At 41.6% G+C, this 24,780-nt stretch overlaps 1 protein-coding gene across 2 annotated transcripts; it reads left to right on the top strand.

Annotated features, from left to right (window-relative positions):
• The first annotated feature begins 832 nt into the window (after positions 1-832).
• On the top strand, positions 833-24,577 carry sh3pxd2ab (SH3 and PX domains 2Ab). 2 transcript variants are annotated; one of them, XM_017708830.2, is made up of 13 exons: positions 833-1,120; positions 5,125-5,205; positions 5,284-5,359; positions 6,379-6,455; positions 6,938-7,032; positions 7,164-7,186; positions 14,162-14,302; positions 15,933-16,037; positions 17,919-18,033; positions 18,281-18,840; positions 18,923-18,972; positions 19,320-19,439; positions 20,911-24,577. In XM_017708830.2, exons 1-13 carry the CDS (start codon positions 1,049-1,051, stop codon positions 22,471-22,473), a joined length of 3,078 nt encoding a protein of 1,025 aa, XP_017564319.1. In that variant the 5' UTR covers positions 833-1,048; the 3' UTR covers positions 22,474-24,577. The 2 variants fall into 2 exon arrangements, with proteins under 2 accessions (XP_017564319.1, XP_017564320.1); XM_017708831.2 differs by lacking the exons at positions 833-1,120; positions 5,125-5,205; positions 5,284-5,359; positions 6,379-6,455 and having other exon boundaries at positions 6,951-7,061.
• Positions 24,578-24,780: the final 203 nt, after the last annotated feature.

The raw sequence follows: 24,780 nt of genomic DNA on the forward strand, positions 1-24,780 counted from the left end.
TCCATGTCTTCGCCATTTGTGGATAATGGCTCTCACTGTGGTTCGCTGGATTCCCAAAGCTTTGGAAATGGCTTTATAACCCTTTCCAGACTGATAGATCTCAATTACTTTCTTTCTCAATTGTTCCTGAATTTCTTTGGATCTCGGCATGATGTGTAGCTTTTAAGGATCTTTTGGTGGACTTTACTGTGTCAGGCAGCTCCTATTTAAGTGATGTCTTGATTGAGAACAGGTGTGGCAATAATCAGGCCTGGGTGTGGCTAGAGAAATTGAACTCAGGTGTTAAAAACCACAGTTATAGTATGTTTTAACGAGGGGGGCAATCACTTTTTCACACAGGGCCATGATGGTTTGGATTTTTTTTCTCCTTTAATAATAAACACCTTCATTTACAAATTGCATTTTGTGTTTACTTGTGTTGTCCTTGACTATTGTTTAAATTGGTTTGATGTTCCGAAACACTTAAGTGTGACAAACATGCAAAAAAACAGGAAATGAGGAAGGGGGCAAACACTTTTTCACACCACTGTACATCGTAGCCCAACAAAATAGGCCAACATTGTATAACAGATTGTAGCCCAACACTATTACCTAACACCATAACCCACTGCAGTAATGACTGTACAGGACTGCAGCTCAACTGACACTTAAAATCACACATGATGTTGGATATGAGAAGTTTACTTTGTTTATAGCATTAGGATTATAGCTAAACCACTTCTATTTGTTCTTTTTTTCTGAGGCTGAGTTGTAATGTTGAGTGTGAGTGGGTGACTTCCTGATCTCTGTTGTTGAGCTGCACTCCTCTGGTGACCACACTCCATCTGGCTCAGTCCAGCTGTGTTGGCTGGAGATTGTCCAGCCTGCAGCGGCGCCTCACTGCAAACACACACACACACACACACACACACACACACACACACACACACACACACACACACACACACACACACACACACACACAGCTCTTGACTCTCTAGCAGTTTCTTCTTCTTGTCTTTGAGCTCCAGACTTTTCCTAACTTTTCCTTTCACTCGACGGACCCAGCATGCAGCTTCGGACCGTCACCGCGGTCAGTGTGGTGGACATTAAGAAGATAAGGAACCCCTTCAAACACTATGTGAGTAAACATTCCCTCCAGAACTGCATGCTTTAGTCTGTAACCCATGCTGGACCAGGCTGCATGAGCATTCCACCAAAACACAACATGACGTCTGATGCCCAAATCTTAAGCTCAGTGTTTGCTTCTTTCTCCAGAGCACAGAATCCGCATTGCCTTCAGAACAATCTGAATAATAAACCACTGGTAGATAATTACATATGCATGTATGTGTTTATATATTATTATTGGGTTTTGCACATTGTTTTGGGCTCAGGCAAAAATAGACCTTCATTAAACCTTCAGGGAATGTCTGCTGTTCATCTATAAATTGATAATGTACTTTGAAAACTGCAACAAGCCATTTATGATATACTAACTGTTAGGGTATATCAGGTGGAGTTTTTTGGGTGGAGACAAATATATGATTGATAGGCTAATCAGAAAGTTTATCAGCCTCAGCTGTTTTAGCATTGCTAGTTAGCTAATTTAACATAATGGCCTACACTGCTAGTTACTATACTATAACTGACATTTTGTCAATGTTCTCCCCATTGTACTGCAAAGCATGCCAACATTATAGCAAAAACAGAAGAGCAACAATAAGTGATGGAGAAACACATTTAATCAATCAGATTTTTTTTCCTAAAAACAACATGAAAACTCCATCTGAATATAATCAAAATGCAAAGTGATTGTGCAGATTAAGCAATTTGAGAACAGTTTCTAGGACATTGCTAGGTGGTTACTATGGTATTTTATGTGGTGTTGCTAGGTAGTTGCTGTGGTTTTCCAGGTGGTTGCTATGGTGTTGCTAGGAGATTGCAAAAGAAGGTTGTGAAGGTGTCACTGGGCAGTGATGCTAGTAAATTGCCATGTCATGTGGGATGTTAACTGAGTGGTTGTTGGTTGGGGGGGTGGGGGAGTGGGGGGGGTGGGTTGGGTTGCCAGGTGGTTGCTAAGTGTTGTTGAAAACGAACGGGAGTCTATAGGAGGGATCATGGGGTGAGAAAACAACACATAGAGGACTGCAGTGGATTAGAGCCTGTGGACTTGCCCTGAGTGAGTACAAGCTGTTTGGTGGCTGTTGGGCAAAGACATAATAAGGCCTAGGGAGAATGAGGGATGAAAAACAAAAAACAGATAAATTCAGGTCAGTTTGTGCTCATAATACAGTTGTGGGTGGAGCGTGGAGAGGGAAACACAGTGCTGAGTGTAACCAGTGGTATTGTCAAAGGGGGGCAGGGGAGCCACAGCCACCCTCATACAATCACTGGATCACCAGTCACCCCCTCAGTGAGTCACATAAATGCTGACACAGCATTACTTTCATGATTTAAAATTAAATGTAGGTCTAACTGAACTGAGCGAATTCAACAACAACCTTGTATTAATGATGTCAGAGAGTTCAGAGCACAGCTTGGCCACAGACAAAGAAATCTGCATGCTGAGCAATCTAAAACGCCCCGAGCAATCTACACAGCCCCAGAGATCTGCACTCCAAGTGATCTAAACATACTAACTGCATAAGCTACAGTTAGCCTAGCAGCCCAGCTCTAACAACCAGAAGGCAGATCTCAAATTATGCAAATTATGATAAATCAGGGTCATGCTCACACACTCAGCACTGAAACAGTGGAAAGCGAAAGGGCTGCTTTTTTTCCACTTCAATTTAATGATCGAGTCAGCTGCAAAGATCAGATTTATAGTTCACTTTTTCCTTTCGTAGCTGCAGTGCTGTTGGTGCTGATTTCTGCTCATTGAATGTGGCTCCTGAGGGTGAACTGAATCTTATGCGACACCTTGCTTGTATTAATTTGCTCTCTTATGGGCATAATGTGCAAAAATAGTAATTAAAATTATTTGTAGCCCTAATGTGCATCTGATCACTAATAACATCCTGTTAAAATAAGTGTCACGATTGACTCCTCCCTCTCCTCCATGTGCTTTTCGTTTACTTTTTATTGTCCAAGTTCTTCTTTGATTTGAGTCTAAGTCCAGCCCCCTTGTTGTCTGACTCCGCTCCTGATCATTGCCACTTGTTTTCCGCCTGTCCCTTGTTATCCTTGTTTTGTATTTAAGCCCTGTGTTTGCCCCTTGTGTTTGCTGGTCTTTGTTTTATATGTTTGGATGTTTGATTTGTTGGGTTTGTTTCTCCTTTGCATATTTCAGTCTGTATTTCTTTCGTCATGTCTGAACCCCAATCTCTCTGTGTTGGCTACATGAACCTGGACTATCTTGACCCTGATTTTGGATTTGCCCATAATAAAATTTGCTTTACTCAGTACATGCGTCCGCCTCATCGCTCACCGGCATTACAATAAGAGACCAAAGTATATCAGTCTGCAGCTTTCAACTCATCTATAAACTACAACAGCATCATACAATTCCTGAAATTCTATGGCTTTTGGTTTTGTACCATCTCAAGATTGTAACACATCAGAGTTTGTACAGAATGAAGCATCTAGCTGGGAGAGAGACACATGCACTGCAAGAAAAACTGTATTTCAACATTACTGACCCAGTTCTAATGGCGTGAGGTAATGTTGTTTTAAGTGAAATGTAGGTTGACACCACAAACAGAACGCACGGCTCTCTCAGCACTAGCAGATCTGAACTGATGAAACTAGTCTGTGGAGTTTGCGCTCTCTGGACAGTCTTGTTGTCGGTTCCAGCAGATGTAATCTGTTCTATTGCACAATGTGTTCTGAGAAACAGTGTTGCAGTAAGTGAAGGGACAGAGTTCTGCTGAGAGCCAGACAAGCTTCTGCACTTCATTACTCTGCTCTTTAGCCCAGTTGTTCTGGGGTGTTTTGGTGGTCTCTGAGGAAAATGTGGAATTTGACCCTAAGCCCCTCCACCCCTTTCTACATTTATTAGGTTACCTTATCTAACATAATCACACATTCAGTTCATATTTAACTCGCCTGCTGCATATTCAGAGGAGCTTGCTTTTGTGCTTTTCATCTTCACAGTGTTCCTGACCCATTTCAACGTTATATATATATAAAATATAATTATATATATATATATATATATATATATATATATATATATATAAATACTTATTTACTTTCTTTATATCAGTTTTCCTTTAACAGCACTAAATAATAATTTGGGGACTGAAGACACAAACTCGTAAATCAGTTTTGATGGTGGGTTTTTTTTGTTTTTTTGTTGTACAAACTTTCAGCTGTGAAACTGGGCCCTTTTGCTGTCATATTCTGAGTTTAATCACAGTTTTAATTGGAGACAGTTCTGGACTGCAGGCAGGTTAGTCTAGCACCCATACTCTCTGGTTATGCAGCCATGTTGCTGTAACACATGCAGATTGCTTCTTGGTGTGTCATTTTGAAATAATCATGGACATCCCTGAAAAAGACAGCATCTAAAAGGCAGCATATGTTGTCCACTAAAAGCATGACCAATGCTGGATTTAGAACTTTATGCTGGTAAGAATCTTGATGGCCCTTTTCTTCTTTGGCCCAGAGAACACAACATCCATTATATCCATAAACAATTTGAAAGTTTGACCACAATACTCGCTCTGCTGAGCATCAGTCCATTTCAGAGGAGCTCAAAGTTTTCAAAGGTCACATGCATGCAGCTGTGGATTTTGCCTTTTCCTGCAGGCACATAGATTTATATGGATTCTCAGAATGTTTTGATAATATTATATATAAATGCACTATAAAGGGTAAAATACCCAAAATCCTCACAATCACTTGTGGAGGAAAGTCGCTTGCTTGATTTTTACTGATGCATTTTGGGCAAGGTGTTCAGCTTCGACCTGTCCTGGCTCATACAGGACTGCTTCTTTTATGTCCAAGCATGATTACATCACCAGTTTAAGATGTTTTCTGAATGTCTTTTTAACAGCTCTTGTATCAATTTTGTTGGAGTTGAGTTTGTTGTTACCTCTCTGTGTACATGCAGTCATTGTTGCTTAATGCAACACTGCCTGTGTTGTTTTTATAGTTGTTTACCTATGAAAGTATTTATGTTGTTGTTGTTGACCTGTGCAGGTGTTCATTATCTCAGTCTCATACTCTGACTCCAGCTCACAGCTGCTCTACAGGAGATACAGCCACTTCTTCAACCTGCAGGTACACACTGTGTCAATGTGTGTGTGTATGTATGTGTTATATGTAGGGTTTGTAACTGCAGTGTTTGCTGTGTCACAGATGAAGCTGCTGGATTTGTTTCCAGAGGAGGGGGGACAGAGAGACCCCAAATTCAGAATCATCCCGTTTCTACCAGGTACTCGTAATTCAATATAAACACACTCAATAGCCATTTTCACTCCTTGTCTGTTTTCCGGTTTCACCACAATCTTTTTACTGACATCCTTCACACAGACCTAAACACAGAGCTCATTTTAGTTTACATGCATTTAACAATCTGATCATAATCGGATTTCCGAAGGGATGTGATTATTAAGTCGTCGTTTAAACCCTCACTCTGATTTCCTAGATCAGATTAAGGTCTATAAATCTGATAAAGAAATCTAATAAAGAGGCTAGAGACGAGGTCAGTAATGGGTTTTGTCAGTGCATGTAAACTCTTGCTCTGATTTCTTTTGTTTCTCTCAGGCTGTGCATATGTGTAAACAGAGCGCTGTCCTGGAAACAGCAAGCAGCATTTAACACAGCACACGCGAGACACTGATCTTTTTTGTCATCTATTCATTCTGTTATTTGTGAGTGATCAGATTAGACTTGTGTGTCCAGACGTCACCTTTCTATCTGCATGGGTTGCCATGGTAACAACGTATGTGTCTGTAGCTATGCTGTTGATGCAGATTTCAAGCACGGATGCAGGAGAGATGGATGAGCATCATCTCTCCCTCCAGACTCTTCAGAATTCTTGTCATAATGATGAATCTTTGGAGCTCTTATTGAATCGCAGAACTTCATCGCTCTGGAATTTATGTTGTTGTTATGTCATGTTGTGAGTGATGCAAAAGACACTTTGATGTCTGATTTGAGCATCCAGAATGTCCAGATTGAGACGCACCTGTAAACATCTGATCTGATCTAACTACCTCCGAATGTGGTTAGGACCTGATTTGAAAACTGAATCTGGATACACTCTGGATATACAGAAATCACATTTGAGCTAGCAGTATACACAAGGCCTTAATCTTTTCCTCTTGATCCATAATTTAGGTCAGCTGGTCCTGCTCAGTGTTTTTATACCTGACACAGAGCTGAAGGGATGCACTGAAGCATACATTTTTCATTGCTGTGTGTGTGTGTGTGTGTGTGTGTGTGTTTCAGGTAAAGTCCTCTTTGGCCGCAGTCAGATCAGGGATGTAGCTGTGAGGAGACTCAAACACCTGGATAATTATTGCCAGGTAACAGCGCTTCACCTCATCAAGGGGTGGGATGGAGCAGAATTGCACCCTCTGCTGGTTGTAATTCTTTATGTCTGTGTTAATTTCTCCATAAAGGAATAGCAAAAAAAGCAGAGCATTTTACTGAGTAATATAACTGAGAAGACTGAAATACATCGGAATGTTGCACTGTGGGATGTGGGATGTGTGATGATGATGTCACCCATATGAAAGAGTTTACAGTCCATTTTGAGGAAACACTCATAAAGTGTATATTTCTGTGTTTTACTGTCAGTTAATTACTAACACAGATGTTAGTACAGCTTGTAATTTACATCACTTCCAATTTAACAGCAGGGGGTGCTCTGACTGCTTTACTTCACAATCTCACATTTTACAGGCATTTTTGTGACTTAATTTAATAAATATTAATCTAATTTAATAATCCTCTGTTTCAACAATCTCTCTCTCTCTCTCTCTCTCTTTCTCTCTCGCTCTCTCAGGCTCTGTTGAGGTTGCCTCCTCATATCTCTCAGAGTGAGGAGGTGCTGAAGTTCTTTGAGCCCAAACTTGAAGACCTGCTCGAGCCTCAGACACAGTGAGACCAAATGATAACATCATATTATAGTCAGTCCGATTATTATATTAGTGTTTATTTGTGGTCAGTGTTTTACCACTAGATGGCACTGTGTGATGGTGTAATGACTGTGTGTGTTTATGTTTCTGCAGGAGCTCCACCAAACACACACCAGGTAACCCACACACACACACACACACACACACACACACACACACACACACACACACACACACACACACACACCTGGTGGTAAAATGCTGAACTGCAGCTGTTACTGTAGTGCCTCCTAACAGAGTTCGAGGCTGAAAGGGTCCAAATCGGTCTCTTCCAGCTCTATAAAACATATTATTTAGTTTGAAAACATGTAACATATGGTTAATACTGTAACATTATTACTTAATAATGTATGCATATCATTACCTAATTAGTTATGTACTGATTAATAATGTAAAGATGTAATATTGCTGTTTTACATAATAAAAACAGCAAAACATTAGAGAACTCTCCTATACACATCTACAAACTTCTATGCTCCTAAAAAATATGCTTCATCAAGGGTTCTTTTGTAGTGAAAATGGTTCAGTGTAGAACACTTTGTATGACTAAATGGTTCTCTGCATGGTGAAATGTTTTTCAAACTGAAAATATGTTATATATGGTCTTATATAGCACCAAAAGGGGTTCTGCTATTGTCACAATGTCAAGTTTGTATACAATAGAATATATGCAATCAATACAAACTCTTTTGGTTGCTATATTTCAAAAAGGTTCTATATAACACATTCCCCATCAATCCGAAGAACGCTTTCATGATGCAAAGAACCCTTTAATCATGCCATGCAAAGTGGTTTTTTTTAGCATTCATGATTATATACACAACCATTTCTTTACTAAAGAACCCTTGAAGAACATTTTTTAAGTGTGTAGAATCACTTACAGCTGATATTCACATTAAACCTGCTGAATGACACTCAGACGACTCCTACAGGTGTGCCGATGTTCTGCCGCTGCAGTGATGTTTGACTGTGAGCCAGTTTTTCATTACAAATTAGACATTTTACTTTGTTTTCCTGGTAAAACACAGCAGGACTGTGGATGGGTGAGTTGTGGAAGGCTGTATTTGTCAGAACGGCCATCTAGAAGAGTGACAGTAGAACATCACTGTGTGGAATCGAGTCCAAAGGTATTTTTTTTTAACGCGTGAACAGTGAGGTTAGGGTCACTGCTCATGGGAACTTCTAAATGAGAGAATGCAACAACAGGTGATGCTTTCCTCAGGGCTGTACATATAATCTTCTCTTTTAACATCTGACTCTTTACAGACACTTTTATCGTTCTTGCAGCATGAGCTGCTGATAATAACAGCAGATGAGCACCTGGATCCAAAAATGTGTTCTTGGCCAAAAATCAATAATCCAAGACTGTATTTCAGAAACATCTTAACTCTGAACTCTGATCTATTTGGCCTCCGCAACGACTTCAGCGCAGACTGAATTTCGGACAGTAACTATTACAGAATAACAGTTCCTAACTTCATAATCTTATCATTAATTCCAGATAAGAAAACAGTATCACACAAACATCCTAACTAAATCTCATAAACACGGTCCTAACTTTAGGATAAACCCCAACAGTGTCCTAACTTCTGTTTAAGCTTCTGTTTCTATCGTTTATAGGCAGCTGTGTCAGGCAACATAGATCACTACTAGCATAATGATGCTACATTTATTTATAGTGTAAAACTCTGCTTTCACTGTGAGATAAAATATTACAGTGATGGTGGTGAATAATGAAGAGACAAAGCTAAAAATTTATCTGTTTATTAGGAGGAATAACATTAGTGCTCGGCTAAAGCGTTTGGGAAAAGGAGACTGAAACTGGGGAGCACCGACACTGATAAACAGCAGAGGGCGCTCTCACAGTATTCACTACTTACAGTTTATCACACTTCAGTTGTTGTTTTGGCCTTTTTTATATCAGTAACAGCAGCTGTGACTCACATTATTAACATTTTGATGACGTTTATGTTTATGTATATGTTTATGTTTATGTTCATGTTATGGTTATGTTCCAGCTGTATGCGGCTGCTAGGAAACAGACATGACAGCTGATTGTTTAGACAGCCATTCATTTAGTTATTCAGTCATTTACTTTTATTATCTTTTTGAGCAGAAATTAGTTTTGCCCCACCACTTTTTGGAGGTTCCACACTGTAAGTGTAGAGTGCAGTGAAACAGTGCGGTCAGTCTGCTCTTCTCCTCCGCAGTGGACAGATTTTCACTGACAAACAGAGATATTTGAGTGTTCTGAAGTTCCACTGACCTACTTTATACTTCACACTTTATATATCTGTGCAGCCTCTGTACATCAGCCTGGAAAATATTTACACACAACAAACCACCACCACCCCTAAAACGCCCCATTGTTTTACTGCTGTAGGAGGTTCCCCATAAAGCTGCAGGAGATCTCTGCATGTTCTCCGCACTCAGCAAGTCCAGCTCCACATCCAACCCCACCACCCCAACACTCACGCTAAAGTAAATATGTGGACTGTTTCTGATTAGCTGAAGGTACTGAGGGAAGGGAACTGAAGGAAGGGTCAAATCTGTAGAGAGACAGTTCACCAACCCCCCACCTCCCCCCGAACCCCCAAAACAACCCTGCCAAAAAATCCACAGAAACAGAAGAGTTTCTGTTGGTTCCTGATTGGTTTTTTTATGTTTAGGCTTATTAATGGGTTGATGTCACAGTGTGAGCGATCCTAATGGTTTAACAGCAGACCAGTAGCTGATTTTAAATTAAAATGATGGTTTCCTAATGAGATCTAAAGGTGTTCTACAGAGAACTAGAGGTCAATTCCAATTAAAAAGCAATACCATCAGGTTTTATACCCTCAGCCAAGACACTTTTAGTTTTAGCACTGCAGCTATGAGGCTAATGTAGCTACACTGCAAAAAAGGTCTCTAGTCAACTGAAATTATCTTAAATCTATTTGATGTATCTAATATTCTACAATCCCAATTCCAATTAAGTTGGTATGTTGTGTAAAACATAAATAAAAACAGAATACGATGATTTGCAAATCCTTTTCAACCTATATTAAATTGAATACACTACAAAGACAAGATATTTAATGTTCAAAAGGATAAAGTTCATTGTTTTTTGCAAATATTCATATATTATACTTATTTCTAGATATTATTTCCTCATTTTAGGTAATTATGTAGTTAAGTAAAGTGATATACTATACTGACAGGTAATTTTGCTGGTTTCAAGCACATTTCTTACAACAAGCAAAATTATTTGCCAATATAGTGAGATTGTTTTACATAATAAAATCACTTAAGTAACTAGTAAAAATATCTAGAAATAAAATAAATATTCTTACATTAAGCTTACAACAATCCCAACAGGAGAAATATTATATTTATTGATTATTTTCAAGATAATTTGATAGACTAAATCAGAATGTTTTTAAAGATGGGTTATCTGTATGTCTGGGTGGATAAAGCATCCAGTCAATGGAAGAAGCAGCTCTTATAAGCAGCAAACACAAACAGAACAGACTGAACCAAAAAATGAACACTGTTGTGTTTGAGGCTGTAATTTGAACTGTTTTTTGGAGGAAATAGAGTTGAGAGGTTCAGGAAGTGTGAAGGTGCCCTATTAGTGCTGTCAGAGAAATAGAGAGAGGGATATAATTAATATATATATATATAGCGGGCGGCACGGTGGCGTGGTGGGTGGCGTGGTGGGTGGCGCTGTCGCCTCACAGCGAGGAGGGCCTGGGTTCGATTCCCTGGCTGGGCGACCGGGGTCCTCTCTGTGTGGAGTTTGCATGTTCTCCCTGTGTCTGCGTGGGTTTCCTCCGGGTTCTCCGGTTTCCTCCCACAGTCCAAAGACATGCAGTCAGGCCAATTGGACGTGCTAAATTGCCCCTAGGTGTGAGTGTGTGAGTGACTGCCTGTGTCTGTCTGTCTGCCCTGCGATGGACTGGCGACCCATCCAGGGTGTATCCTGCCTTCCGCCCGAAGACTGCTGGGATAGGCTCCAGCACCCCCCCGCGACCCTGACGGAGAAGCGGCTTAGAAAATGGATGGATGGATATATATATATATATATATAGAGAGAGAGAGAGAGAGAATGAAAAGGTCCGTTAAAAAACCTTTTTGCTTTCTGTTTCAGGCACCTCACGGCCCCCCAATTCTCCTTATTTTATGTTAAGATCATTTGAAACCGCTAATAAACGTGGCTGTTTTTCCACTGTGCTTCATTGTAATTTAGCTGCAGTGAAAAATGACTGGATATCACCTCAGAGCAGCTAATGCAAATACACAACAACGCACTGCTTGAACGTTCAGTTTTATCCCGTGATCAGAAACCCAGTAAATACACTGTTAGCTTGCCACTAATGTAATAGCTGTTAGCATTATCATAGAAGATAAAATGAAGGCTGCTTATAAAATTATGTTTTTATTTAACTCTGTAAATGAACAGCTGGTGCTACTGATTAAAGGACAAAATTTAGAGTTATTGGTGAGTTTCTCAGAATTTAAATAGAATTTAACGGTACAAGAACAGCTTTAGTGTCTCAGAGGTCTATCAATACCAACAGTGCAAACAATAGGAGCATATTATTAACCATTATTTAATAATGAATATGTAGAGGTGCTCACTAATTCAGTATTTAGATGTTTCATCACAAGATCACTGGACAGGTTTTGCTTTCTCCAATACTTTAGTTAAATAATTCTCAAATCAGTATTGGCATTGCTACATAATCTTGTATCAGTGCAGTGCTGATTTGTCTTATACCCCTCCAATTAGCATGGTGCTAACTGCATGTCTCAGAGTGTCCCAGATAGTGAGGGCTGGCTTGATCACCACAAAAGTTCACCACAAATTGTTTGCCACTGGTGGTCCACCATTGGCCCACCCAGATTACTGTCCTGTGTGCAAACAGATATTAAATGCTGTCACAATTGGCCCCTCCCAGTCCTGTCCATGTGTTCATGTTGTGTTTGGTCTAGTCCATGTGCTTTTTATTTTGATCCCAGTCCGGCCCCTTGTTTGGTTACTTTGCCCCTGATTGTTCCCACCTGTGTTTCCACCTGTGTCTTGTGATCCCTTGTTAGCCCTCGTGTATTTAATCTCTGTGTTTGCCCTGGTCTGTGTTGGTCTTTGTACTGTTTGATTGTGCTGGTTGTTTTATGTTTATGCTGTTTGGAGTTCTGAGTTCATTTTTGTCATGTCTGTCCCTCCTGCTCTTGAACCTGGACCATTTTGACCATGACCCTGGATTTGCCCATAATAAAAGTCGCTTATCTCAGCACGTGCGTCCGCCTCATCGCTCCCCACCTTTACAAATGCACATAGTTTATTTTATAAACAAAAGATTAAGACAAACATTACTAACAACTGAACGAAAAAAATATTGACTAGGTCTAATATAAAATTATTTTCTAGAAAATGTTGCGCTGACACTGAGCTGGATTAAAATGACTTTTTGAAAAAAATGTACACTGTATAACTAAAGAAATTAAAGAAGGCAAAATAAGTTGTAAGATCGAGTCCGAATTCAACGAGGCACTTGGAAAATGCGTGACATAATTAATGTACTGTAAGTGAAAAAAAGCCATGATAAGTGAAGTTTTGTCTAATACTCTACTTAAACTCCAGCGGGCCGCCCGGAAAACACTGAGCAAAAAGCTAGCTTTGCCATCAGTGGGCTAACAGTGGTCCATTATCCGCTTACTATCAGGGGTGTGGAGGAGTTCAGTGTCTCTAATAGACTTGATTAGGTAGTTTCTGACACTTTATGACTCACTGATATCTACAGGAAATAAGCTTTGTAGTCTTGGTGTGCATTAGCTTCCATTACTTATTAGCTACATTAGCCTCGTAAAACTAAACAAGCAAACTTCAGAGACCAAACGCATTTTGGATCAGCTACGTTTGGGGTGGTTACTGGGGGTACTATCACTTTTAATTCCAGATAACCAAGTTTACATAATAGTTTTATAACAGAGACTGTATTAACTGAATAATGATCCTGAGTTTAAGGGTCAAAAGAAAGGAACAGTGAAGCTCTGTGTGCAGTCAGACTGTTTGGGGGTGCTGACGTGGCAGAGAGGAAATGGGTTCAGTATGATGAGGGGAAAGAAAGGCAGAGAGAAAAGAGGGAGAAAGAGAGAGAGAAAAGAGGGAAAAAGGAAAGAGATAGAGAGAGAGTGGAAAAAGATGGGGAAAGGGAAAAAAGTGGGAGTGAGGGAGTGGAAAAAGAGGGGGAGCACAGGGTATAGAGAGAGAGAACAGAAAAAGATAAAAGAATGAGAAAGAATATGGAATGGAGAAAAGAGCAAAGAGAAGAAGGACAAGAAAAGAAAATGAGAGAGAGAGAGGCAGAGAAAGAAAGAGAGAGAGAGACAGCTGTGTGTGCACTTCATTTTCATGGAGCACATATGTTTTTATTTAGGTCTAGTTAAAGGGGCGGAGTCAGGTTTGATTGGCAGCTGCCCTCTTTCTCTCTCTCTCTCTCTCTTGCTCTCTCTCTCTCCCTCTCTCTCTCTCTCCCTCTGCCTACCTCCTTGACTTTTACCACTTTGTTTATTTTCCACGGAAGAAAGTTTCTGCTTGCATCTACTTTACTCTCTCTCTCTCTCTCTCTTTCTTTACCTCTCTCTGGCATGCTTTCTTTCTCTTCCTGCAGCGCCTCTTTGCTCCATACCATCACTCTTTATCTGTCGCCCTCTCAGCTTTGCAAGAGGTCGCTGTGTTTTTATACTCTGTGCTCTTTCTGGATGTGACATAGAAACCCCTGTTTCTCTCTGAGTTTGCTGATTGGACCTAAAGGACCTAAAATCGTTTTGTTGCTGTAGTTGGACATCTGTGCTCTAAACTTTTCCTCTGGACCAAGTTTGTTTTGGCTGTAATGATCTTACCTGAAGGCACTGTGATTGGACCTTTTGGCATATACTGACTGCATCTCTAAAAGACTGCCTTTGATTGGACCTTTGGGATCAAGACGTCTGTAGAGAATGGATTAACCTGATGCTGTGTTAGCTTCAGCAGATGGCCCAGCGCGGTTCGGGGGGTCATGGGCGGGGGGGCAGCTGGTTCACGGCCTGTTTTTTTCCAACATCCTCAGGAGCAGAGAGCAGGGAGGCCATGAGCGGAGAGGAGTTTGTCTGTGTGTTTGTGGTGGCAGCAGATTATCAGCGACAGGAGAACACCGAAATCAGCCTCCGAGCTGGAGAAAGAGTGGAGGTGATTGAGAAAAATGACACAGGTGAGCAACAGCATCCCTTGTGCACCTCACCAGAAACACTCACCTTGTACTTCTGCTTACCGGCCATTTTATTAGTACCTTGGACCTTGTACTTCCACTCACTGGCTACTTTATGAGAAACACCTACCTTGTGCTTCCATTCACTGGCCACTTTATTAGAAGCACATACCTTGTACAACGCTCAGGTAATAAAGGCATGTGTATCTGCTCTAATATCTAAGAATGCAACACAAACATCTCCACTGTAGTTTTGGCTCGACTTAATAAGTCACTACATTATTACATCATGGCATTATTATAGACAGCAACAATGTCATTTACAACTTCAGAAACCCTCAGTGGCCCTAGGGGCAGCCTTAATAATCTCTAGGTGCTCTCAATAATCCCAGTGTTTTTCAGTATCTATCAGTAGCCATGAGGGGCCCTCAATAACCCTCAGTGGCCCTCACTGGTGTTCGGTAACCCTTATTGGCCATCAGTAACCTTAAATGTCCCTTACTGACTCTCAGTAACCATCAGTGGCCCTCAAAACCCTCAGTCATCCTTAAAAAGCAGCATAGTGACCCATAGTGACCATCAGTGGTGTTAATAACTTTCAGTGGCCCTCAATAACAATCAGTGACCCTCAATACTATTCATTGGCCATCAATGATCCTCAGTGACCCTTCATAAACCTAGCCTCAGTAACCCTTACCGGCCCTCAGAATTATCAAGTGAGCCTCAGTAATCCTCAGTGTCCCTCAATACTGTTCAATGGCTCCCAATGATCTTCACTGGCCCTACATAAACTTCAGTAACCCTCAGTAACCCTCTGTGGCCCCCAGAATCACCTGCTGACCTGCCACAACCTTCAGTGGACCTCAGTGAGAGAAGAGTGTGCAGTAATTTGGGCTCTCTGGGCCTCTGTGGAGAGCAGATTACACAAGCAGGAGATTTTCTGTTCATCTTGCTTTAGCAGATTTATGAGATTTTTCAACTGCTGAGTCCAAAACACAGTAACGCCAGAGACACAGCCGTGGAAAATGAGAGAGAGAGAGAGAGAGAGAGAGATACAGAGAGAGAGAGAGAGAAATTGTAGTAAATTCCTCCTCAATTACATCATCAAACATGTGGAAAAAATGCTGGGATTTAGAATAGAATAGAATAAAATAGAACAGAATAGAATAGTCCAGTCCAGTAGAGAAGAGAGTTGGATTGTCAGGCAGATGGTGAAGTCATCAGTAGAGGAATCAGAGAGTCATTATAATCTAACTATTTACCCCCTTTTTCGCTTTATGTAAACCTCCTTCTGTGTTTATCATGTGATGCTGTTTTTCAGGGTGGTGCATGCTGCGTAATGAGTGTGACATCAGAATGTTTATAGCATCATGCTCTGTGAAGGGCATCTCATGCCTTTAATGTGTGTGTTATGGTTTCTGACACACTGTTATTTGTAAACATGCTGCACTGTGATTTAATGCTTTGGTATCATACAGCATCAGAAACCATATAATCAAGTCTATTAGAATGTGTGAAGAATGAGCTTCTAGTACTTGTTTAATATGTTAGATTTGAAGCTCCAGTGCCACAAAGATATTTATTTGCTGAAAGATTCCTTACACATGGGTTTCTTGCTTTCTTTGTGCTGTAGGTTGGTGGTTTGTGAGTACAGCAGAGGAACAAGGCTGGTTTCCATCCACATACCTTGTCTCTCCAGCAGAGCAGCGAGACGATCACAGAACACCAAAAGGAGATAGTAAGGATCACCAGACATCAGTAAACTGCCTATCAACTATCTAAATGCCTTATTAAACACCTAACTTGCTCAACAGACAACCACTTAACCAGCTGAAAAATCAATCACTTAACCAGTAGAATAATCAAAACCTAACTCGCTGAATAATCTACAGCCTAACCAGTAGAATAATCAACTGGTTAATCAGCTAAATAATCAATTGTGTTACTGGCCAAATAATCTATGACCTAAACATCTGACTAATTAACTGCTGAACCAGGTGAATAATCAACTGCCTAACCAGCTGAAATATCAATTGCCCAACAAGTACAATAACCAATGGCCTAACCAGCTGAATAATCAGTCTCCTATCCAGTTGAATTATCAACCGCCTAACCAGCTGAATAATCAATCTCCTATCCAGTTGAATTATCAATCTCCTATCCAGTTGAATTATCAACCGCATAACCAGCTGAATAATCAATCTCCTATCCAGCTGAAAAATCAACTGCCTAACCAGCTGAATAATCAGTCTCCTATCCAGTTGAATTATCAATCTCCTATCCAGTTGAATTATCAACCGCCTAACCAGCTGAATAATCAGTCTCCTATCCAGTTGAATTATCAATCTCCTTTCCAGTTGAATAATCAACCGCCTAACCAGCTGAATAATCAGTCTCCTATCCAGCTGAATAATCAACCGTCTAACCAGCTAAATAAACAATCGCCTATCCAGCTAGATAATTAACCGCCTAACCAGCTGAATAATCACCCGTATTCAAGGAGTTAAGTTAGTGCTGCCTCAGCAAGGCACACACACACACCCACACACACACTCCAGGAGCTTAGAGTGTTGCGCTGTTTGGCAGCTGTTTTACTGTTTTTTGTGTTTCAGGCAGAAATTTCAGATTTTTCCAGCTTTCTTGCCAGAAAAGTTATAAAACTTTGTTCAACTCATAAAAAGAGAGAGAGTTGGATTGTGCTTAGGTAAGGAAGAGTGAGAGAGATAGAGAGAGACAGTGAACAGAGAGAGAGAGAGAGAGAGATAAAATAAGTTTGCAGCGAGAGAAGGAAAGAGAGTCTTGCTGACCCTGTGGAATAGTTTTGTGGTGAGCTTTTGGTTGGTGTTGCTCTCTAAACCAGATCATGAGTTCTGATACATTACTTATATCTTCCACATGATTTTCTCATTCACATTAAACCTCATTTTTTAGATCTTCATCACAGCAGTATTAAATGTGGGCTGCCTGATGTCATGACATGTATGTTACAGTCTCCCTTGGTGGAGCAGCGATGGAAAATTCTGCCACCGCCAGCAGCGATGTCAGGGAACTGCAGCGGTCAGCAGAGTTCAATTATCTCAGCTTTTGCAGTTAATTGTTTTGGTGGAATAAACTGGACATTCTTTTAGGAAATCATAAACGCTGAATGTTGTGTTTTAAATCGCCAGCAGACTCAGTGTTATACAAACAAGAAAAAAAGAAGGTTCTGTATAGAACCATATACAACACATTCTCTATCAATCTGAGGAACAATTTCACCATGCAGAGAACCATTTAGACATGCAAATTGTTGTTTGAGTGTTGATGATTCTAAGAACCAGTGTCTTCACTAAAGAACCGTTGAAGAATCATCCTTAAAGAGCCCTCCTGAACTCAAACAAACTCTTCTGATTTCCTCCAAACTCACCTGAATTCCCACAAAAGTGCATAAACACTACCTGAACTCAAGCACATCTGAACTCACCTGATTTCCTCTGAATTATAAGGCACCTGCCTGATGTCACTGGGTTTCCTTTCAAATTAAATGGGCTGAAATAACAACGAAGATTTTATCACAAACACACACAGATCCACATCCTCAAATTCTTATGGTCACTGTATCATTTTTTTTTCATTGCAGGTCACTATGTTACAGTCCAGGCCTACAGCAGTTCCAGTCAAGATGAGTTGGGTTTTGAGTGTGGGGTCAGAGTAGAGGTCATCCAGAAGAACCTGGAGGGCTGGTGGTTCATACGGTAGATACACATACTCCTCCATCTCTCACCCAACATCCCTCAAAAGGCTTTTCTCTAGATGAGAGTGACGCATATACGTTCATGGTTCCATATAGAACCATTTTCTTTACTGAAGATCCCTTAAAGAAAGAATGCATGAATCAGCCAGTCAAATCACGCTGAGATTACAGATAATGTTACTGAACCTCCTTTGCTAGAAGCAATCCAGCTCCACAGGGCTAAAGCGTTTCCCACCTCTGTCTCTAAGGTATGAGGGAAAGGAAGGTTGGGCTCCTGCTTCCTACCTAAAAAAGGTGCAGGATGATGGCACCCCTGCCAACCACACCGTCTCCACGGAATCCAGCCAAGAGTCCACCATTGGCCAAGTGGAGATCATTGGAAATCTGATGGAGATCAGCAACCTACTAAACAGGAAGCCAGCCAACAGCGACACACACACTCACAGCAATGCAAGCGACACATACACATACTCGGAGTGCGACACAGACAGCGACTCACACTTCAGCATAAAATCTGACACTGCAAGTAGCACACACACTACTGCTGACACCACACACGCTGATGACATCACAGCCGGAGTGGAGATCACTGGCACGCACACATGCACTGGCTCCAGCTCAGATACACACCCACACTCCACCAGTGCAGAGATGACGGTGACAGAATCATCCAGAGCATGCGTGGAGGCCCCTGACGTGAGTGTGTGTGTGTCTTTATCAGAGTCGACTGTGTGTTCCACCGTACAGAGGACACACACCCCCGCCGTTGCTCGCGTCACCCCTCAGAGATACCACAGCGTGGAGAACGGTGAGATCACTCACACCTGAGCTCTCACTCTGTCTGCTTTACTCTCTGTCAAGATGATGATGATGATGATCTTCTTTTTCAGGGTCTCCATCTTACATAGAGAAACCTCCCCCCCGCAGAGAGAACAGTCTGGTCAGTTCACATCAGTTCGGCACATTTTAATCCAGTTCAGTTCAATTTAGTCTGTACAGTCATATGCATCACATAGATGTGATGAGTCCTCTACAGCAGTGTAGCTGAATGCAGTAGAGCTAAACCAGTAGTATTTAATTTTTGAATGTGCTGAAATATGCAGTGCAGTTTAATTGAATTCAATTCAGATTAATTCAGGTCAGTACAGTTCCATTCCTTTCAGTCCAGTTCAGGTCAGCTTGGTTCAGAATTTAACCTGTCAAAGTAAAAGGTTCTCACTGGGTCTTTGGTTAATAGCAGTGTTCGGTTTTTAGCGGGTGTGTTGAAGTGGGTCTGTGTTTATTTAGGGCTTTCAGCTGCCGCAGCCTCCAGATCCCCCTAGTGTTGATGCAGAGTATTACACCATAGCAGAGTTCCACTCCTGTCTGGGTGACGGCATCAGCTTCAGTGGAGGAGAGAGAGCAGAGGTAGAACACCTGTACCACCACACTATCACACCTGTACCATCACACCATCACAGTATCACACTTGTACCAATACATGTGTGCCATCATACCTGTACCATTACACTATCACACCTGTACCATCACACCATCACACTATCACACCTGTGCCATCACACCTTTACACTATCACATCTGTACTGTCACACCAACACATCTTTACCATCACACTATCACACCTGTACGATCACACCTGTGACATCATACCTGTACCATCACACTATCACACCTGTACCATCACAACATCACACTATCACACCTGTGCCATCACACCTGTGACATCATACCTTTACCATCACACTATCACACCTGCATCATCACACCATCATAGTATCAAACATGCACCATCACACCATTATACTATCACATGTGTACCATTACATTATCATACCCATCTGTACTACCACACCTGTCCCATCTTTTCTAAACCTTCACACTTGCAGTGTACAATTGTATATCTGTGCCATATCACCATCATACCTGTATCATCACATATATAGTGTCACATTTGTACTCTCACACTGTGACATCTGTAACAAATACACTGTCACACCTGCATACACCTGGATGCTGATGTCTATATATTATTTGGGTTATGCTCCATTCTTAGCATAGCAGAGACCCTGTCATGGCCATATGTGCTGTTTAGGTATGACATTTTCATTATGAGTGTATAACTATTATAAGTTCACTGATTTTTCTAAATGCCTGCATATTTAACTGGTTAATATGTTATTAGAATTGTTCAGAGTGGTTTGTTGTGAAACCCCCTGTTCTAGAGAAACTTACTGAATCAGAATTGTTCACAGCAGTGGTGATGGGAAGCAGCTAGGGTCAGCTGCAGGGGGTGACATTTCTGCCACTGCTCCATCACCAGGAGACGTTTCAGGATTAATGGAGCAAAACGCCAGTCGGGGGTGGCTCCTGGCTGATGAGCTTGCAGCTTGCCTGACAGCACAATCAAAGGTGCGACAGGCTGCAATGTCTAGCAGACATCCCACCTACCTGTACATCCATCAAGAATATGCTACCTGAGGTCTGAGACATTGTTTTGTTTCCATTTATTTTCAAAATATTTTGGCCTGAAGCATATTCAAAAAAAATTATGATGGGCAGATACATGCAGGGCAAAGAAAAAAATATCAACATTCCCTATAAAACTCAGAAGATACATATTCGCTGGTGGTTTTGGACAGTAAATAAAATGTCTATATTTGTGTTGTAGTCCTGGTGACCCCTGGTTTCTGTCACCACCACTGTAAGGAAATCTGAAGCATTTCACACCAAACCACTCTGAGTGACTCTGTTTGCATCTCACACATTCAATTATGCTAAATTTAGAAAAGTCAATGAACTTCACCTGTAAAACTGTACACCAGCCATGTAGAACTATAATGGAGAAGAATGGTTAATGAATATGTGTACGTTTGTGTAGGTCATCAAGAAGAACTCAGGAGGTTGGTGGTATGTGCAGATTGGGAATAAAGAAGGCTGGGCTCCATGCTCCTACATCGACAAGCGTAAGAAGCCAAGCCTAAACCGGAAGACCAGCACTCTCACACGGCCCAAAGTCCCACCCCCTGCCCCGCCTATCAAAAAGCAGACCTCATTGCCCTGCATGGAGTCAGAGGTCACAACTCTTGATAAGAGCTGTGTGTATGAGGAACCCGAGTATGATGTCCCGGCAGTGAGTTTAGAACCTCAGCTCGAGTTCCTCCCTTCAGACACTAAAGCTCAACGCTGTGCTCCCTACTGGCTGGGAGAAGACATGCAGGAGCAGACTGGAGAAGAACAGTGTGTGTACTATGGAGTCACACCTGGAGTCACAGAGAGCCTGGAAATGAGACACTCACATTCACACACATCCAGCAGGGGGCGCCAGAGGCCAATCTGGGATCCTCCCGAATATGATGCCCCTACAATCGAATTCAATGCCTTGTCCATATCTCAAGAACCAGGGGAAGGGTCCAAACCCAAGCCGAGCGTCCGGCCCAAACCCTCAAACCCGGACTTTTGCTCCCTCAAACAGAGCCTGAAACATACAAACCAGCAGAACCACAATCAGTGGAGAACCTCGCAAACCTCAGCAGGGTCCGAGACCGACTCTGCCTCCTCACTGGATGACTCTTTGGCCTTCAAGCTGTCAGTCAGTGCAGAAGCTGAGGTCATGCCTCCCTGGCTGTCCATCAGCACAGAGGGTGAAGTCATGCCTCCTCGGGTGTCTGTCAGCGCAAAGTCTGAGGTCACGCCTCCCCGATCATCTATCAGCAACCAGGCTGAGGTCGCACCTCTCCAGCTATATCGCAGTACTGCAGAGTTCCAGCAGGGGGCACCAGGCGAGCTGAGCCTGCCAGCTGGGGTGCTGGTGGAGGTGCTAGAGAAACAGCAGAGTGGTTGGTGGTTTGTCCGCTGGGGGGCGCAAGAGGGCTGGGTGCCCACTTACTTCCTCAGGCCCATCACACATACATATATGTCAGAGACGTCAAACAGTGAGAAGAACGAGGAGGGTGGACAGAAAGTGACCGGATCAAACAACAGAGGGGTCAATGGGGTCAGTGGGGCCAACAGGGTTACAGTGAGGCCCCAGGATGAAAACAGTAATGCTGGCGTTAATAAAGACTGTGCTGCCATTATTAAGGATAATGCTAGTGTTAGTAACGACTACGCCAGTGTTACCAAAGACAAAAATGGTGTTGCTAATGAGAATACTGGCACTCGCTGGAAGAACGAGACCCGTCGTGATCTAACCAGCTCTGGACGATCAATCCCTGTGTCCATGGTGAAGCCCAAACCACAAATCATTCACAACAACCTGCGCGAAGAGTATGTCTCTGTGGCCGATTACCATGGCGATGCAGAGTCCATGGGGTTCCCAGCAGGAACGAGGCTGGAGGTTCTGGAGAAGAACACCAATGGGTGGTGGTACTGCCGCACCACTGATTTCACAAACACACGTCGGGGCTGGGTGCCCTCTAACTTCCTGGAGAAGAGGAAATAGATGGTGGAGAGACACAAAGTACAGCCCTCTGTCTCAAATTGAGAAACACCAGGCGAGTTAGTAAGAGATCACAATGAGAAATGCGTCAGGATGTACTGTGCACCTCGAATTAGCATAATTTCTATGTGACATCATTTTAAATATGCAAGTATCAACTTCAAATGTCATAATAGTATATTTTCATGTTACGTCATAGCTAACCTTAGCTAGCAGATGTTTGCTAACTGCGGTTCAGTGACCTGTGGTATCATGCTGTCATTCTGACAGACTGTAATACACTATAGGAAGTGTAGGGCGCGATGTGGCTTCTATTGTTTCATTTAAAAAGTGCTCTATAATGTTAATACAATCCACACAGTCATTCTGACAGACTGTAACACGCTACAGGAAGTGTAGGGGTAATATGGTTCATTTAAATAGTACTTAAATAATGCTATGTAATAGTGAGATTAGGTTGATTAATCTAATAATTGTCGATCAATTTACTGACAATAGAAATAATCATTGGTTGGATCCCTACAGAACACAAACTTACTCTTGAATTGGGTGAATAATGCATGTTCAGTGTGTTTTAGCCATATAATAAATGCAGTAATCTTTATGAGAAATAGTGATGGCACTTTCTATGAATTTCATGCCTACAAGCATCTATAAAAAGATTTATGATGTAATAAAGCATTCATAAGGCATTATAAACATGACTATAATATTTATAAAAATGACAAACACTTTCTCAGTACTGGTCCTGTTAGAGCTGCTGCTTTGAGTCTTCAGTCCTGAACATTCAGATGCTCCAAACAAGCCGTCCAGCCCAGAGTTATTACTACACACTGAGCAAGAAGTCACTGTGGAGTGAAGGCCTGGAGAGAGAGAGAGGCAAGTTAGCAGAGCGCTAGGACTGTAATATGGTTCCAAAATCAAGCACTAGAACCTTCACTGTGGAACATCACTTCACTGCACTACAGTAATGCATTGTGCTGCTAGCGCTCTGTTGGATATGCAGTGTTAGGTTAGCACTGAGCTACTGAACTCTGACTTCCCCATGTTGGTCAAACATGATTGATGGAGTTCTAATTTAACTAGTTAACAATTCATAATACATAATAAATGTGTATATAAAATGCAATGCATTTGTATAAATGTTTATAGCCATGTTTCTGCCTTGTGAATGCATTATAACATGTTGTAAAAGTGTTTGTAGGTTCTTATAGACATGGTATTTATAGAAAGTGTTAAAAAATAATTTAATCCATATCACAGGTATTTATATAAGACAGTATGATTGTTTAGTGCTGAGTGTGACCACAGCTGGACAGTAGAGTGTTCAGTAGGGATCTACTGCTGCACTGCTGGCAGATCTGCTGCCATCTGGTGGTAAAAGATGATGACAGCAGTTCATAGTGGGCATTTTGATATGGTCAGAAAAACTGCGTCAGTGTGCAGGTGATCAGTGAGGCTGGTGCTCAAAGCTGAATAGAAAGGCATTAACACATGTGCAGGTCTGTTGGCAAGGACAGATGATGACCAGTTCTCTTCAGTAAGATGTACTATAGTGCTGATGAAGCCTACATTACTGTTTGTATGTTTATGCTGGTATGTCGTGCATGTTTTATATTTACCTGCTGCTGTTGATGATGTGATGTTATTCTCACTGATATTTTTTACACTTTATATTCTATTAATAGCACTTTCAGATCACCATAAATAAACTACAGTGGAATATATATCATTATTGATGTGTTTGCACCAAATCTCTGGGTTTTAATGTCTGATTATCTCCAGCATGTGCACAGATAGACAGCAGGGGGGCTAGAGCTCCTGCTTTTTCTCCTCAGACTGTATAAGAGCTCTCCTGGTGGGCATTTGTGATAATTTCCCCATTGTATGTCTCTGTACTCCACTCAGAGGTTTCTGGTCTCTTGCACTTCATACCTAAAATGTTCACAAGTGGTCAGCATCATCACACCAGACACACAGGGCCATAAGCAAGGTGCAAAATGTAAGGGGTGCTGGAGGGTCCAGGACCACCTACTAAACCTCTTGGACACCCTTAATGTCTCAAAAGCAAAATTAAACTTTAATTATTAAACGAAAAATAAACTTACAATGTTATCTTGTCTGTTCAATGGATTCAGTGAAACTCATTGTTTATCTGCTTCACCCACAATCAGCTTCTGTCTTTGCTGTTCTTAACTAACTAGAGCTGCTGCACCGCTCTGCATCAGGGTGGCGCTGTAGTAGACTGCTTCACCCAGTTGGTCCTTCACAGTCCAGAAACTGTAACTCTGCCTGGATTCCTCTGAAAAG

The sequence above is a fragment of the Pygocentrus nattereri genome, chromosome 10 (genome assembly GCF_015220715.1).
Source record: "Pygocentrus nattereri isolate fPygNat1 chromosome 10, fPygNat1.pri, whole genome shotgun sequence".
NCBI lineage: Eukaryota > Metazoa > Chordata > Actinopteri > Characiformes > Serrasalmidae > Pygocentrus > Pygocentrus nattereri.